Genomic DNA, 16,115 nt, shown 5'->3' on the forward strand with positions numbered 1-16,115 from the left:
TTATTTCGTGAGGCTCTATTAGTTTGAGGGACTGTATTTGTTTGAGAGGCTGTAGTTGTTTGAATGACTTTATGAAGTTGAGAATCTGTATGAGTTTGCTGGACTGTATCAGTTGAGGATATCTAGGCACCATTTCCTTTACTTATTTAACTGATTTTTCACAGTTAAAGTGAGCAGCCACATCCCAGAATATAGTATAACAACCCTGAGACAGCTCACTAACATTCGGAATTGAATTACTGAATGGGCACAGCAGAGTGAAAGTCATCACTGAATCAATATGAGAAATACAGATGTGTCTGATGGTGTTCAATGAACATCACAATTATTGAGAGAATAAAGCTTCTAATTATAATGAGTTAATTAATGTGATCTAAACCGTCCAATCTTTGGATTGTTCGAATTCAATCTCAGTGCTATATATATTTCATCACAACAGGGACTTAGCTCATCTGTCGTAATCTATTTGTTTAAAATCTAAAATATGCATATATATAGATTCATATGATGCAAGGTGCAACCTCAATATCCCCGTGGAGTTCCTGAAAAGTATAAATTTAAAGCTCTGGGACTGTACCGTTTCAGAGTTTAATACAGATAAATTGTGTGCAGCACATAGCTGACAAGTCAGTTCACACAGAAAATGCATCAACCAATTAACAGTATCCAGAAAATATACTTTATCATCCTTGCTGTTATTGGTGCTCCTGGTAAGTGACTATACCCACTGAGGCTGTGTAAATCTGTGTGTGAGCTGATATCTAGATTTGGTTTGTGACTGATAACGTTCCACATTTTTTTAGATTTTTTAGATTTAGAGATACAGCACTGAAACAGGCCCTTCGGCCCACCGAGTCTGTGCCGATCATCAACCACCCATTTATACTAATCCTACACTAATCCCATATTCCTATCACATCCCCACCTGTCCCTATATATTTCCCTACCACCTACCTATACTAGGGGCAATTTATAATGGCCAATTTACCTATCAACCTGCAAGTCTTTGGCATGTGGGAGGAAACCGGAGCACCCGGAGGAAACCCACGCAGACACAGGGAGAACTTGCAAACTCCGCACAGGCAGTACCCAGAATCGAACCCGGGTCCCTGGAGCTGTGAGGCTGCGGTGCTAACCACTGCGCCACTGTGCCGCCCTTAGGTCGACTTGTTATGCAGACACCTGATCAGCGAAATCATTTCATTAAGTTAGATATCTTGAATTATGTCTGCCGATTGATTACATAACCTCAACTGAAATTAAACCTCGGCTTGTATCTTACAGTCTTGCTGTATTATCAAGTTATTGTCTTGACCTAAACATTGTGTACCGGTTGAAAAAGACCATTTAGCACAAGCACATTTCTGAGGGAAGGTATTACTGGGAGCATCTGCAGAATTGTGTTGAGTGTGCGTCACTAACCCGAGGTGGAACATCTGATCGCAATGACTATGTATTACTGTGAGTATCTGTCACTGTCACTGTCACTATACCCACTGAGGCTGTGTAAATCTGTGTGTGAGCTGGTCTCTAGATTTCGTTTGTGACTGATGACGTGACACATTTGTCGACTTGTTATGCAGACACCCGATCAGTGAAATCATTTCATTAAGTCAAATATCTTGAATTATGTCTGCAGATTGATTACATAACCTTAACTGAAATTACCCCTCGGTTTGTATCTTACAGTCTTGCTATATTATCAAGTTATTGTCTTTACCTAAACATTGTGTACAGTTGAAAAAGACCATTGCTACAAAAGCAGGTCAGAGGCTAGGAATCCTGAGGCGAGTAACTCACCTCCTGACTCCCCAAAGCCTGTCCACCATCTGCAAGGCACAAGTCAGGAGTGTGATGGAATACTCTCCACTTGCCTGGATGGGTGCAGCTCCAACAACACTCAAGAAGCTCAACACCATCCAGGACAAAGCAGCCCACTTGATTGACACCCCTTCCACAAACATTCACTCCCTCCACCACCGACGCACAGTGGCAGCAGTGTGTACCATCTACAAGATGCACTGCAGCAATGCACCAGGGCTCCTTAGACAGCACCTTCCAAACCCGTGAACTAAACCAACTAGAAGGACAAGGGCAGCAAATACATGGGAATACCACCACCTGCAAGTTCCCCTCCACATCACACACCATCCTGACTTGGAACTATATCGCCGTTCCTTCACTGTCGCTGGATCAAAATCCTGGAACTCCCTTCCTAACAGCACTGCGGGTGTACCTACCCCACATGGACTGCAGCGGTTCAAGAAGGCAGCTCACCACCATCTTCTCAAGGGCAATTAGGGATGGGCAATAAATGCTGGCCTGGCCAGCGTCGCCCACATCCCATGAATGAATTAAAGAAAAATTAGCACAAGCACATTTCTGAGGGAAGGTATTAATGGGAGCATTTGTCACTGCAGAATTGTATTGAGTGTGCATCACTAACCGAGGTGGAACACTTGATCGCAATGACTATATATTACTGGGAGTATCTGTCACTGCAGAATTGTATTGAGTGTGCATCACTAACCGAGGTGGAACACTTGATCGCAATGACTATATATTACTGGGAGTATCTGTCACTGCAGAATTGTATTGAGTGTGCATCACTAACCGAGGTGGAACACTTGATCGCAATGACTATGTATTACTGCGAATATCTGTCACTGTAGAATTGCATTGAGTGTGGGTGACTAACCGGAGTGGAGCACCTGACCCCAGTGACTATGTATTACTGAGAGTACCTGTCATTGTAGAATTGTACTGAGTGTGGATCACTAACATGAGTGGAGCACCTGACCCCAGTGACTATGTATTACTGGGAGTACCTGTCACTGTAGAATTGCATTGAGTGTGGGTGACTAACAGGAGTGGAGCACCTGACCCCAGTGACTATGTATTACTGAGAGTACCTGTCATTGTAGAATTGTACTGAGTGTGGATCACTAACAGGAGTGGAGCACCTGACCCCAGTGACCATGTATTTCTGAGAATAGCTGCCATTGTAGAATTGTACTGAGTGTGGATCACTAACAGGAGTGGAGCACCTGACCCCAGTGACTATGTATTTCTGAGAATAGCTGCCATTGTAGAATTGCACTGAGTGTGGATCACTAACAGGAGTGGAGCACCTGACCCCAGTGACTATGTATTACTGAGAGTACCTGTCATTGTAGAATTGTACTGAGTGTGGATCACTAACAGGAGTGGAGCACCTGACCCCAGTGACTATGTATTACTGAGAGTACCTGTCATTGTAGAATTGTACTGAGTGTGGATCACTAACAGGAGTGGAGCACCTGACCCCAGTGACCATGTATTTCTGAGAATAGCTGCCATTGTAGAAATGTACTGAATGTGGGTCACTAACAGGAGTGGAACAAATGGGTTCTACTTTGAAATCATTCTATCAGGATCACTAATCTCTCCGCTCCAGGGAGTTTCCTCCAGAAAAACAAAAACAAGAGAACACAAGAAATAAGATAGAAGTAGATCCAATGTCCTATGGAGCCTGCTCCGACATTCAATACAATCATGGCTAATCTAGGGTTTAAACTTCACCTTCCTGCCCATTCACCATATCCCTTGATTCACTGTGAGACCAAAAATGTATCTATTCCAGCCTTAACTGTTTTCAATGATGGAACATCCACAACCCTCTGGTGTCGAAAATTCCAAGTATTCACAACCCTTTGAGTGAAATAATTTTTTTCTCATCTCAGAGCTAAATGACCTGTCCCTTATCCTGAGACTGTGCCCCCGTGTTTTAGATTCCCCGACCAGTGGAAAACCATCTTTCAGCTTTTACCCTCTCAGCCCCTTCAGAATCTTGCATGTTTCAATTAGATCGCCTCTCATTATTCTAAACTCCATAGAATACAGGCACAAATTACAGGCAGCCTTTCATCATAGCACAACCCCCTCAACTAGGGACCAAATTATTGAACCTTCTCTCTGTTGCCTCCAATGCAAGTATATCATTTCTTAAATATGGAGACCCAAACTGCAGACAGTATTCCAGATGTGATCTCACCACACACCTGTACAATTGTAACAAGATTTCTTTATTACTGTACTCTAATCCCATTGTAATAAAGGCCAACATGCCATTCGCCTTCCTAATTGCTTGCTTTATCTGTATGTGAACGCTTTGAGTTCCTTGTATGAATACACCCAAGTCTCTGAACATCGACACTTACAAGTTTCACACCTTTCCGAAAATATTCTGCCGTTATATCCTTATGACCTATGTGAATAACTTCTCACATCCCTACATATATTCCATTTGTCGTCTTGTTGCCCACTCAGTTAACCCGTCACGATCTCTTTGCAGCCTTTCTGTGTCCTCCCCATGTCTTACCTTTCCACCTAGCTTTATATAATCAGCAAACTTAGATACATTAATCGCTGTCTCTTCATCTAAGTCATCGATGTAGATTATAAATAGCTGAGACCCCCAGCACTGATCATTGCAGCACTCCACTATTCATTGCCTGCCAGCTTGAAAATGCCCCTTTTATGCCCACTGTTTGTTTCCTGTCCATTAACCAATCCTCTATCCACGCTCATATATTACCCCCAACTCCATGAGCCCTTATCTTGCCTCTTGAGCTTTTGTGAAGCACCTTTTCGAATGGCGTTTTGGAGATCCAGTTATACTACATCTACTGGTTCCTCTTTATCTACCCTACTGGTTACATGTTCAAATAACTCTCATCTGCCAAACAGGATCTCTGTTCAGTGAAACCACGTTGACTTGTTCTAATCATACTATGCTCTCCTAAGTGCATTGTTTAGACTTCCTTAACAATAGGTTCCTCCTTTCTTGAAAAGCAGTGTAACAGTTGCTAACTTCTAATCTGATGGAACAGTTTCAGAATCTAAGGAATTTTGGAAAATCGTAACCAGGACATCCACTAGCTCTGCAGATATCACTTTTAGAACCCCAGGGTGTAGGCCATCAGGTCCTGGAGATTTGTTGGATTTTAGTCCCTCCAGTTTCTCCAATACTTTTTCTCTGCTGATATTAATGCCCTTAATTTCCTCACTCTTTTTAGCGCGTGGTTATCGTCTATTTCTTGTGTGAATCTTATGTCTTCTACTGTGAAGACAGACATAACATTTTTGTTCAGTGCCTCCGTGTTTTATGAATGCAATCGGTGATGAAGGGGATGAATTTTGCTATTGGTTGAAAATGTTGTGTAGTAAGTATACACAGTGAAATACATTGATATTGCTCTGTTTCCTACGGAACTGCACCAACGGAAGCAGATGTTAACTATTTACTGACAGGTAAACTGCCGCACAGCACTGGTGCAGTATTCTAATCTTCTGCATAATGACTTATTCTTACTCGAAGTGTGGTGACTGCAAACACTGTCTGCTGCTGGTTAATCTCCTTCCCCAGCACTGTGCTGAGAATCTGTGGGTCATGGGTTCTGGATTTTGTTTTCTTATTGTTACACACGATGAACGTTTGGCTGTGGTTCGTGACTATTCCAATTCTGCAACAGATTAGGTTTTAACAGGTTTGTTCTTATTATGATTCCGAGTCTTTACAGATAATAACCTGCAGTGATCTCTGCCCTTTGCTCAGTGAGTATATGCCCCTGCGAGGAGAGACACCTATAACTAAGGAACAAATATTACATATAATCCATTGATCTGTCTGGCTGCAGCAAATAATATCATTAGTAAACTGTTAATTATGAAATAAACTGTGCAGTGATTCAATAAAGACACCACTTCAATATTGGTAATGTTATTGATGAATTGATGAATGGGATTTACAATCACAAGTGGCAAGATCACCTCCATGTATCCTCTCCCAAAACGATTTATTATGTTTACAGCCTTTATTAGGTAGCCCCTCAGCCTTCTCTTAGCTTGAGAAAAGATATTTCTGCTTGTATTTCTCTTCCTCCGGAAATGATCCCCTGTGCTTTGAACGCATTTCTATGCTGTTGTTAACCTTCCATTCTAAATTAAATCATTTGTGAATCTGTAGCTCCGAAAGCCTTTGCCCGTTGAGTACTTTATCAAGTATCAGTCCCCATTCTACCTTAAATCACTTTGCAGTTGTTTGATGATTCCGTTTAATTATTTCTTGGCTGTTCTTTCCTCCTATTTCACATCCCTCTCACTTCTTCAGTTTCTGAATCCTCGCCACCTGCTCCATTCTGCCCCCTGTTGTCCCACAACACGTGTGTCTTCCTTCCTCCTGAGCTCGGAGCTGCTCTCCAGATGTCCATTTATCTTTCTGTCCATGTCACTCCGTGCAACTCTGCTGCAAAGTCCAGTAAACCCGAGCTGTCCTTTGACTCACAGCAGACGGGGATCTTTCCTGACCCACGGCAGTAGGTCGCTTCCCAGCCAATTTCCCTTGACCAGCTCCCGTGGGCACATTCAGAGAGCCCCATTTGGAATTTATTGGTTTGGCTCTGTTAGCGCGCCATTCCCAATGGAATTCCTCTCTCCTTCACTCGCTCTGAAGTATTCAGGTTCCCTTTATCACCATTTCTTCCAGTAAATTCTTTCACCCTGAAATGGAAAGAAATCAACATTGCTTCTCTTTTTCGCCCCTCCCTCAACTTCTCATGGTCCATCTCTGGCACTTCCCTTCCCTCTCTCATCATCTTTAATATCATTTCAGGGGATTGACTGTGCACCAGTATCTACTATAATCCCACCCACTCTTACTTAACTGAACTTTCTCCCATCCAATTTCCTGTGGGACTCTATTCCATTCTCCCCTTTTTCTCACCTTCCACTCCAAAAGCCTTCACATGCAACACGTCATCCTGTGCCATGTCCAACTTGTCCAGCTAAAACCAACACCAGATACATCGTCCCATCCACTCCTGTCCCTGGCCCCTTACAACACACTGGTTTAGACTTCTGTCACCCCCACCCCGCCTGGCACCTTCCTATGTAAGCGTAGTAGATGCAACAGCTGCCCTTTTATCTCCTTCCTTCCCACTGTCCAGGGACCCAAACTCTCCATCCAGGTGAAACAGAGATTTACCTGTACTTCTTCCAATGTAGTTACTGTATTCATTGCCCACCATGCAGTCACCTGTACCTTGGAAATGACAAAATGCAGAATGAGTGATTGCTTTGCTGAACACTTCCTTTAAGTTTGCAAACAGGACACTGTGCCTCTGGTTACTTACCCCTATAATTCTGCATCCCACACTCACCTCCCTGTCCTCAGCCTCCTGGACTGTTCCACTTTTAAGCTGAATGAGGAACAGCACCATATTTTTTCATTGGCCCATTTACAGCTTACCAGACTCAACACTGAAATTAACAGCTTCCGATCATAACCACGGCCATTTTCTCGGATGGCCTGTGCTTGTAACAGATTATGGCTACACCAGAGTCACAGGAATGAGGTATGGGCTGGTGATTGCTGTGAGGGTCCCCTCTCTGTACACGGCCGACTACCTGGTCCTCATGCCTAGGGCCTACCTAAATGTCTGCGTCACGTTCCTGGACTACAGAGGTCTCTTATTGGCCATGTTTTTCTTGTGTTCATCCCCCTCTGTTTATCAGCTGAAACCAATTTCTCTTCCTGTGGACCCATCTTCTTTTTCATTAATTGTCCCATTCACCTTGCACAATCAGACTGTTTGTCATTGAATCAGTCCTGCCCTCCACTGGAATACACACCTTGTTCTTTGCTCCCCACACCCACCTTTTCTCTGACCCTATCATTGCTTCAAAAGGTTTATTCTGGAATAACTTTCAGTTCCAGGCAAAATACCGTGGACTGGTGGAGGCTTTCTAGCCAGTGGGCGGGGATATGGCATCCTTGTGAAATTCCAGCTGTTAACTCTGTGTCTCTCTCCACAGATGCTGCATGTTCACTGCTTGTAACAGATTTAAAGCAGGCTCAGTATTTGGAGTGCGTTCACATACTTAGACCTGCATATTAACAGCAGCAGATATGTTGGCAGGTGGGAGAGGCCATGGTTTCAGCATGCTATGATATTTGAATGTGTGTCTTTGAGTTCCCCACTTGGCAGTAAGCCTATTGGGCAGGCTTGGCTTCCAGTCGCATGATGTGGACAGTGGAGGAGGCCGTAGGGCTGAGTATAGCCGAACCGTGATCCCGAGGGGGAGTTGTCCAATCGGGTGCGGTCCAATCTCCTATCCTGAAAGAGAGGTCCCCGTCCACTGAGATCATCCAATCCCAGGAGAGTCCAAACCCGGACACTGAGGTGGTGCAAATTCTAGGCAGAGTGAAGGTTGGTTTAACCCTTGGGGTGTCCAATCGTTGACATAACAGTGGGGGTGTCGATCTGAAGTTTTGACTCCCGTAGATCACGGAGGGAGGAGGCGATTGTCAATTTGGAGTGCCTTTGTGTAGAAGGTAGTGCGTGATGGAGAAACTTGCCCCGTCAAGGGTAAATCTGTAAAACAGGTTTAGTTCGAGACTTGAAACCTCATTATAATATTTGACATGCTGGCTGACCTACCTCCTTGGTGCATTGGTCTTCCCCTCCTGTTCCTGCTCTGTTAAACATGGACATGGGCAGGTTGGAAGCGGCTTGAGTTCATGGTTGAGATTTCTCAGTTTTAAACGCTGACCCTCTTGCAATTCGCCCATTCTTGATGTTAAAATCCATCCCTTACTCTCTGGGTCAGACACGGAGAATATTTGATCAGTAATTTCCAGTCTCTTTTCCCTTCTCTCTCTTACAGTTAATTTAGTGGCAATTGTGATTCTGTCCCGGGGAAAGTGCGGACTCTCCACCTGCACCACTCGCTACCTGGTGGCCATGGCAATGGCAGATCTACTGCTCATTATTACTGATGTCATACTGTGGCGGCTTAGTTATTATTATTTCCCGGACTCTTTCCTGACCATCACCCCTGTGTGCAGTGTTATCATTGCCCTCCGTTATGAAGCCGCAGACTGTTCAGTCTGGTTCACCGTCACTTTCTCCTTTGATCGATTTGTGGCCATTTGTTGCCAGAAGCTGAAAACTAAATATTGCACCGAGAAAACAGCGGCTGTGATTCTTGCAACAACCTGCATTCTGTTCTGTTTACAAAACGTTGCCTACTACTTTACAAATGAACCTGGAGAGATAATCAACAATGTACCGTGGGGATGTTATATGAAGCCAAGCTATTATACTGATCCTGGATGGATGGGATTTGACTGGTTTGATGTGAGTCTAACCCCAGTGCTCCCATTCGCTTTAATTCTGTTGCTCAACGCTCTGACAGTCAGACACATTTTAGTGGCCAGTCGAGTCCGTAAGGGACTGATGGGTCAGAGCAAGGGAGAGAATCGAAGTGACCCAGAGATGGAGAGCAGAAGGAAGTCTGTGATTTTACTCTTCACCATTTCCGGCAACTTCATACTTCTGTGGTTGATGTATGTTATATATTTCTTCTCCTGTAATGTTGCAGGGAAAGATCTTGAGGATTACACTGATCCTTTCTATAACTTTGGACAGGTTGGATGGATGCTGCAGGTTTTGAGTTGCTGCACAAACACATTTATTTATGGGGCAATGCAGTCCAAATTCAGGGAGCAGTTCAGTCGTGCAGTGAAATATCCAGTTACATTAATTATTCAATTAATCAATAAACAAAACTCAGAGCAGCCCAGAGGTGGGTCAAGTATTTCTAGTCCATGACTGTACAGGAGCCGACAGCCCTGGTAACTCAGCATGCTGCCTCTCGGATGGAGGAGGCCGAGAACCTACCTGGTCCCCATGTTAGCTGATAACAGTTCTCTCTCCTCAGGTTCAGTCAGTCTCACCCTTAAAATCTGCTGTCATCAAACTTCTCCTCAATAAAACAATCCTTGACCCCTCTGCCTGCAGAATCATCCTATCTCCAGCCTCTCTTTCCTCTCTAAGGTCCTTGCAGGTATTGCCATCTTACTAATCCATGCTTGATTCGTTCATTCCTGGATATCCAGATGTGAATCCCGCCAATCAGGCTCCACGTGCCACAGTCGCAAAATGCGTCTTATTCTAGTGACAGGGCATCTGCAAGGGCGTCCGGTGTACCGGGGCCTCTGCGAGGGGATCCGGGGTCCCAGGGGCTCTGCAGGGGGGTCTGAGGTCCTGGAGATCTGTAAGGGGGTCTGGGGTCCTGGAGGCTCTGCAAGAGGGTTTGGGGTCCTGGAGCTTTGCAAGAGGGTCCGGGGTACTGGCGGCTCTGCAAGCAGATCCGGGGTCCTACGGTTTCTGCAAGGGGGTCCGGGGCCTCTGCAAGGAGTCCGGGTCCCAGGGCTCGGTAAGAGATCCGGAGTCCTGGAGCTCTGCATGTGAGTTTGGGGTACTGGGAACTCTGCAAGTGGATCTGGGGTTCCGGGGCCTCTGCAAGGGGATCTGGGGTCGTGGGGACTTTGCAAGAGGGTCTGGGGTCCCATGGACTCTATAAGGGGGCCTGGAGCCTTGGAGATGTGCAAGGGAGTCTCGGGTCCCGCGGGCTCTGCAAAGGGGGTTTGAGTCCTGTGGGCTCAGCAAGAGAATCTGTGGTATTGGGGGCTCTACAAGGTGGTCCAGGGTCCCGGGGGCTCTGTAAGGGGGCTGAGTCTGGATTTGGGGGGATGGGAGGTGTCTTTATGGGGTTGACAATCTGCTATCCGATGGTCTATAATCAAAGCAAAATACTGCAGATGCTGGAAATCTGAAATAAAAACAAAAAGTGCTGAAAATACTCAGCATGTCTGACAGTATCCGTGGAGAGAGAAGCAGAGTTAACGTTTCAGGTCACAGACCTTTCATCAGAACGGGCAAAGGATCGAAATACAATAGGTTTTAAGCAAATAAAGTGGGGGTGGTGCAAAAGATAACGGTAGGGAATGTGTTGATATCACAGAGGGTCACAGAGAATAACTGACAATGAGGTCATGGAGCAAAGGCAAAGGGTGTGTTAATGGTGTGGTGAAAGACAAAGCGTTAGTGCAAAGAGGGTGTTAAATGAACGAATAATGAAATGCTCCAGCCCAAAGCACAAACATGAAAAAAAAATCAATGGGCAAGAACGTGGTAACAAATGAATGATGAAACGAACTAAAATAAAAGAAAAAAGAAAAAGATCATTTTTTTTTTTAAATGTAAAAATAAAAAGGGAGGTAGGTCGGTCATGCTCTGAAATGATTGAACTCAATGTTCAGTCCGGCAGGCTGTAGTGTGCCTAATCGGTAAATGAGATGCTGTTCCTCGAGCTTGTGTTGATGTTTTCTGCAACACTGCAGCAAGCCCAGGATAGAGATGTGAGCATGAGAGCAGGGGGGAGTGTTGAAATGGCAAGCGACAGGTAATTCTCGGTCATGTTTTCAGACTGAGCGAAGGTGTTCCGCAAAGCAGTCACCCAATCTGTGTTTGGTCTCCCCAATGTAGAGGAGGCCACATTGTGAGCAGCGAATACAGTATACTACATTGAAAGAAGTACAAGTAAATCACTGCTTCACCTAAAAGGAATGTTTGGGGCCTTGGATAGTGAGAAGAGAGGAGCTAAATGGGCAGGTATGACACCTCTTGCGATTGCATGGGAAGGAGCTGTGGGAAGGAGATGAAGTGTTGGGGGTAATGGAGGAGTGGACCAGGGTGTCACGGAGGGAACAATCCCTTTGGAATGCTGACAGAAGAAGGGAGGGGAAGATGCGTTTGGTAGTGGCATCACACTGGATGTGGTGGAAATGGCGGAGGGTGATCCTTTGGATGTGGAGGCTGGTGGAGTGGAAAGTGAGGACAAGGTGATACACTTTGGAAGGAGGAATGTGACACAGAAGGATTCAACGAATGGCCTGACACTGGGAGGTTCCGAGGAACAAAAGGACCTTGGCATGTTTGTCCAGAGATCTCTGAAGGCAGAAGGGCAGGTTAATAGGGTGGTGAAAAAGGCATATGGGACACTTGCCTTTATCAATCGAGGCATAGATTACAAAAGCAGGGAGGTCATGTTGGAGTTGTACAGAACTTTGGTAAGGCCACAGCTGGAGTACTGTGTGCAATTCTGGTCGCCACATTATTAGAATTAGAATTAGAATTAGAATATTACAGCGCAGTACAGGCCCTTCGGCCCTCGATGTTGCGCCGATCATCTGACCTACACTATTCCATTTACATCCATATGTCTATCCAATGACCACTTAAATGCCCTTAAAGTTGGCGAGTCTACTACTGTTGCAGGCAGGGCGTTCCACGCCCCTACTACTCTCTGCGTAAAGAAACTACCTCTGACATCTGTCCTATATCTTTCACCCCTCAACTTAAAGCTATGTCCCCTCGTGTTTGCCATCCTCATCCGAGGAAAAAGACTCTCACTAGCCACCCTATCTAACCCTCTGATTATCTTGTATGTCTCTATTAAGTCACCTCTCCTCCTCCTTCTCTCTAACGAAAACAACCCCAAGTCCATCAGCCTTTCCTCGTAAGACCTTCCTTCCATACCAGGCAACATCCTAGTAAATCTCCTCTGCACCCTTTCCAAAGCTTCCACATCCTTCCTATAATGCGGTGACCAGAACTGCACGCAATACTCCAGGTGCGGCCTCACCAGAGTTTTGTACTCTTATAGGAAGGATGTGATTGCATTGGAGGGGGTGCAGAGGCGATTCACCAGGATGTTGCCTGGGATGGAACATTTAAGCTATGAAGAGATGTTGGATAGGCTTGGGTTGTTTTCGCTGGAGCAGAGAAGACTGAGGGGTGACCTGATCGAGGTGTACAAGATTATGAGGGGCATGGACAGGGTGGATAGGGAGCAGCTGTTCCCCTTAGTTGAAGGGTCAGTTACGAGGGGTCACAAGTTTAAGGTGAGGGGCAGGAGGTTTAAGGGGGATTTGAGGAAGAACTTTTTTACCCAGAGGGTGGTGATGGTCTAGAATGCACTGCCTGGGATGGTGGTAGAGGCGGGTTGCCTCACATCCTTTAAAAAGTACCTGGATGAGCACTTGGCACTTCATAACATTCAAGGCTATGGGCCAAGTGCTGGCAAATGGGATTAGGTAGACAGGTCAGGTGTCTTTAATGCATCGGTGCAGACTTGATGGGCCGAAGGGCCTCTTCTGCACTGTATTATTCTGTGATTCTGTGATTCTGACTGTCACAGTTCAGGAAGGGAAAGGAAGGGAAGGGGTAGAGGTGCGGGAAATGGGCTGAACACGGTTAAGGGCCCTGTCAACCACAGTGTGGGGGGTGGGGGGTGGTGGAATTCTCGGTTGAGGAAAAAGGAAGACATATCGGAAGCACTGTCATGGAAGGTAGCATCATCAGAGCAGATGCGTCGGAGATGGAGAAACTGGGATAATGGAATGGAGTCCTTACAGGAGGCAGGGTGTGAAGAAGTGTAGTCGAGGTAGCTGTGGGAGTTGTTGGGCTTATAATGGATATTAGTAGACAACCTATTCCCAGTGATGGAGACAGAGAAGTCGAGGAAGGGAAGGGAAGTAAAAACAAGAAATGCTGGAACCACTCAGCAGGTCTGGCAGCATCTGTGGAAAGAGAAGCAGAGTTAACGTTTCAGGTCAGTGACCCTTCATCGGAACTGGAGTTCCGAAGAAGGGTCACTGACCCGAAACGTTAACTCTGCTTCTCTTTCCACAGATACTGCCAGACCGGCTGAGTGGTTCCAGCATTTCTTGTTTTTATTTCAGATTTCCAGCATCCGCAGTATTTTGCTTTTATTTAAGGGAAGGGAAGTGTCGGAGATGGACCATGTAAAGGTGAGAGAAGGGTGGAAATTGGAAGCAAAAATGATGTTTTCCAGTTCCGGGCGGGAGCAGGAAACAGCACTGATACAGTCATCAATGCACTGGGAAAATAGTTGGCGGAGGGGGTCTGAGTAGGACTGGAACAAAGAATGTTCGACATATCCCACAAAAAAACAAGCATAACTGGGACCCATGCGGGTACCCATAGCAACACATTTTACTTGAAGGAAGTGAGTTGATTTGAAGGAGACGTTGTTAAATGTGAGAACAAGTTCAGCCAGGCAGAGGAGGGTGGTGGTGGATGGGGACTGGTTCAAGGATGAAGCGAGAGTCCTCAAACCATCCTGGTGGGGTATGGAGGTGTAGAGAAATTGGACGTCCATAGTGAAGAGGAGGTGATTAGGGACAGGAAACTGGAAATTGTCAAAATGTCATAAGACATCAGAAGAGTCACGGATGTAGGTGGGAAGAGACTGGACCAGTGGAGAAAAGATAGAGTCAAGATAGGAAGAAATAAGTTCAGTGGGGCAGGAGCAGGCTGACACAATGGGTCTGCCGGGACAGTCCCGTTTGTGGATTTTGGGCAGGAGGTCGAAGTGGGCTGTCAGGGGTTGTGGGACTATGAAGTTGGAAGCTGTAGAGGGAAGATCTCCAGGGGAGATGAGGTCAGTGACAGTCCTGTGGACAGTAGCTTGATGTTCGGTGGTGGGGTCATGGTCCAGGGGGAGGTAGGAAGAAGTGTCTGAGAGTTGGCACTGAGCCTCTGCAAGCTGGAGGTCAGTACGCCAGACAACAACAGCAGCACCCTTGTCTTCAGGTTTGATTACAATGATGGGTCTGTTCAGTCACACTGCTGGAATAGAGAGTAGGCCATTATCAAGGTTTCGCTCTGAGGACCAGCAGTGACTCAACTGACAGAATTGGTACATCCTCAGGTGCCAATGCAGGAGGCTGATGGGTTGAGCAAAAATGAAGGAGGCAAGAGACAACCTCACAACGAATCAACTCTGTTACATCATTTCCATTTGTGATCCATTGTGAGTGTCTGCAATGTGCACTAAAGACCAGAGTAGGTCATAGGTTAATGAGGACTGTCATCATTAGGGCGGCACAGTGGCGCAGTGGTTAGCACCGCAGCCTCACAGCTCCAGGGACTCGGGTTCGATTCCGGGTACTGCCTGTGTGGAGTTTGCAAGTTCTCCCTGTGTCTGCGTGGGTTTTCTCCGGGTGCTCCGGTTTCCTCCCACAAGCCAAAAGACTTGCAGGTTGATAGGTAAATTGGCCATTATAGATTGTCACTAATATAGGTAGGTGGTAGGGAAATATAGGGACAGGTGGGGATGTTTGGTAGGAATATGGGATTAGTGTAGGATTAGTATAAATGGGTGGTTGATGTTCGGCACAGATCTAAAAAAAAAAATCTAATCATATTGACATGTTAATGAGGACTGTGGCCACACTGGCATGTTAATGAGGACTGTCATCATATTGACATGTTAATGAGGACTGTGGTCACTCTGGCATGTTAATGAGGACTGTCATCATATTGACATGTTAATGAGGACTGTGGCCACACTGGCATGTTAATGAGGACTGTCATCATATTGACATGTTAATGAGGACGTCATCATACTGACATGTTACTGAGGACTGTGGTCACTCTGGCATGTTAATGAGGACTGTCATCATATTGACATGTTAATGAGGACTGTGGTCACTCTGGCATGTTAAAGAGGACTGTCATCATATTGACATGTTAATGAGGACTGTCATCATACTGACATGTTACTGAGGACTGTGGTCACTCTGGCATGTTAATGAGGACTGTCATCATATTGACATGTTAATGAGGACTGTGGTCACTCTGGCATGTTAAAGAGGACTGTCATCATATTGACATGTTAATGAGGACTGTCATCATATTGACATGTTAATGAGGACTGTGGTCACTCTGGCATGTTAATGAGGACTGTCATCATATTGACATGTTAATGAGGACTGTGGTCACTCTGGCATGTTAATGAGGACTGTCATCATATTGACATGTTAATGAGGACTGTCATCATATTGACATGTTAATGAGGATTGTGGGCACATTGACATGTTAATGAGGACTGTCATCATATTGACATGTTAATGAGGACTATTGTCACATTGGCATGTTAATGAGGACAGTCATCATATTGACATGTTAATGAGGACTGTGGTCACTCTGGCATGTTAATGAGGACTGTCATCATATTGACATGTTAATGAGGATTGTGGGCACATTGACATGTTAATGAGGACTGTCATCATATTGACATGTTAATGAGGACTGCGGTCACACTGGCATGTTAATGAGGACTGTCATCATATTGACATGTTAATGAGGACTGCCATCATACTGACATGTTAATGAGGACTGTGGCCACACTGGCATGTTAAT

At 45.4% G+C, this 16,115-nt stretch overlaps 1 protein-coding gene across 1 annotated transcript; it reads left to right on the top strand.

The window, feature by feature from the left end:
* Positions 1-643: 643 nt before the first annotated feature.
* On the top strand, positions 644-9,653 carry LOC137383753 (probable G-protein coupled receptor 139). The gene is made up of 2 exons (XM_068056902.1): positions 644-710; positions 8,707-9,653. The coding sequence occupies exons 1-2, from the start codon at positions 644-646 to the stop codon at positions 9,651-9,653; spliced, it is 1,014 nt and encodes a 337-aa protein (XP_067913003.1).
* Positions 9,654-16,115: the final 6,462 nt, after the last annotated feature.

Source organism: Heterodontus francisci, chromosome 25, assembly GCF_036365525.1.
Source record: "Heterodontus francisci isolate sHetFra1 chromosome 25, sHetFra1.hap1, whole genome shotgun sequence".
Lineage (NCBI taxonomy): Eukaryota > Metazoa > Chordata > Chondrichthyes > Heterodontiformes > Heterodontidae > Heterodontus > Heterodontus francisci.